At 36.4% G+C, this 2044-nt stretch overlaps 1 protein-coding gene across 1 annotated transcript; it reads left to right on the top strand.

Moving 5' to 3' along the window:
- Nucleotides 1-2044, top strand: LOC146897733 (F-box/kelch-repeat protein At3g23880-like). Its single transcript, XM_085737930.1, has 2 exons — nucleotides 1-1274; nucleotides 1885-2044. The coding sequence occupies exons 1-2, from the start codon at nucleotides 13-15 to the stop codon at nucleotides 1940-1942; spliced, it is 1320 nt and encodes a 439-aa protein (XP_085594056.1). The 5' UTR covers nucleotides 1-12; the 3' UTR covers nucleotides 1943-2044.

The following is a 2044-nucleotide window of genomic DNA, read 5'->3' as shown; positions in this document are numbered from 1 at the left end:
AAGAAGAAGGACATGAAAAAGAAGAAGCTACCATTATCGATGGTGTTCCTTCCCGCAGAACTCATCGCTCAAATCCTATCATTCCTTAACGTGAAAACCATTCTCCGATTCAAATGCGTGAGCAAGTCATGGAACACTCTCATCTCTGATCCGACCTTCGTCCAAAAACAACTTAAAATGCCCCCACGCCTCATACTCACACCACCATCTTGGGTATACCCTATGCGGACTGTCCAATCTCTCCCTGTCACTCGTTTACTCGAGAATCAGTCCATGACTGTTTCCGGTGACTTTTGCCACGATGGTCGTGGTTTCAATGACGACTGCAAGGTTGTTAATTCCTGCAACGGATTGTTATGCTTTATTTTCGGTTCTGATAACAAGGAGTATCATAATTATTGGTTTCGTATATGGAACCCTGCTACGGGAACAAGATCGAAAGCATTAGGGACAAATCATGACTATAACCTTCAGCTACGCGGTTTGAGGTTCAATTTTGGTTCTGAAGCATCTGGGAGTTGTTATTATGACTATAACCGTAGGCGGTCTCTATTAGGTTGTTTGAAGTTCACTTTTGGTTGTGACATTTTAAGCGGAACTTACAAGATCGTGGAGTTTCGTGCCAAAGGAGATGAAGAAAACAAATATGGTCCATGGAGAAGTCAGGTCAGAATTCTCAGTTTGAGCGATGATTGTTGGAGAAATATCGACAGTTTTCCTTTGATTCCTCTTATATCTCCATTTAATAATGGTGTGTTTTTGAGTGGCACTATTTACTGGTTAGCTATTCAGAACAATTTTTATCCTTTTTATGGTTATGGGGATATTACTCATGTTGATCAGTTCAAGATTGTCTCCCTTGATCTTTCAACTGAGGCATACATGCAATTTTCGCTGCCTTCTGGTTTTGATGAGGTCCCATGCTTTCAGCCAACTCTTCATGTTCTTTTGGACCGACTTTGCTTTTCGCACGATTTCAAGGAAACTCAATTTGTTATATGGCAAATGAAAGAGACTGGATTTCAAGAATCTTGGACTCAATTATTTAGAATTGACTACTCTAATCTTGAAATGCATAACCTTCCAATTACGGGTAATCCATTATTGTTGCCATTGTACCTTTCTCAAAATGGAGATACCTTGATATTAGCATATCATGGAGATTATGAAGCAGTTATTTATAATCAGAGAGAAAATAGAGTCAAGAAAGTTGGATTTTCTGGCAAACTATGTCGGTTCTCTTACGTGGAAAGTTTGATTTCAACTAATTGGAAGTAAGTTCAATCCCTTCTACTGTTTTTAATTGTTTGAATCTATGGCAATTCATGTATGTTTTTTTTTTTTGAAATATTTTTCATGTTATGACAACATGCATGAATGATTATCTATTGGTCATTGTTAATATAGTTTGGGAATCTACTGGATTGAATGAATTTGTTTTGATTGAGTGGTGCTATATCCAGCGCGAGAATGTCTAACGGATGGGTCCTGAAATATGGTGTAGCCAATTAAAATAGGACTTGGCCGGAAAAAACGGAGTTGCGGTTCCTATACTTATTTCATATAGCAGTTAGTCAAACAATTTTATTTACCCCAGTTCAGGCACATCCATGTTGATTTTGATAGTGAGAACTATTTTATTTGTATACCTAATGATATTGATATTGCAATAGAATCTATTTTTTAATGACACAACCATGGTATAGCCTGTATAACAGACTTACATTCAAGGCATCATGGTTGAATGTTTCTATATTTCATTCTTTTCAATGAAAGTTTTGACCATTTTCATTATACACTTTTTTTTCTTTCTTTTTTTCCTTTTGTGTCTGTTTTATGTTTTGTTGTTTTACTTCTAACCTAATTGATATTTTTGAATTATAGGTCTGCATACTCCAATCATGGCAGGAAAAGGAAGTATGGTAGGAAAATCTATCCTTGATGAGGACTAGAGTGAAATTCGACCTAGACCGTATTTTTTAATAGAACTATGTTTTGTCGTCCTTTTTGCGAGTTATATTTTGATATTCCTACATATATTGAA

This window comes from Medicago sativa, chromosome 8 (assembly GCF_051527215.1).
Source record: "Medicago sativa cultivar Bolivia chromosome 8, Bolivia_mono, whole genome shotgun sequence".
Classification (NCBI taxonomy): Eukaryota; Viridiplantae; Streptophyta; class Magnoliopsida; order Fabales; family Fabaceae; genus Medicago; species Medicago sativa.
The sequence above is the reverse complement of the archived record's forward strand: the minus strand, read 5'-3'. Positions and strand labels throughout refer to the sequence as shown.

Excerpts from the sequence above, each read along its gene's own strand:
- LOC146897733 (XM_085737930.1), top strand. The coding sequence starts at position 13 with ATGAAAAAGAAGAAGCTACCATTATCGATGGTGTTCCTTCCCGCAGAA. Across the intron at positions 1,275-1,884 it reads TTGATTTCAACTAATTGGAA|GTCTGCATACTCCAATCATG; the intron begins GTAAGTTCAATC and ends TTTGAATTATAG.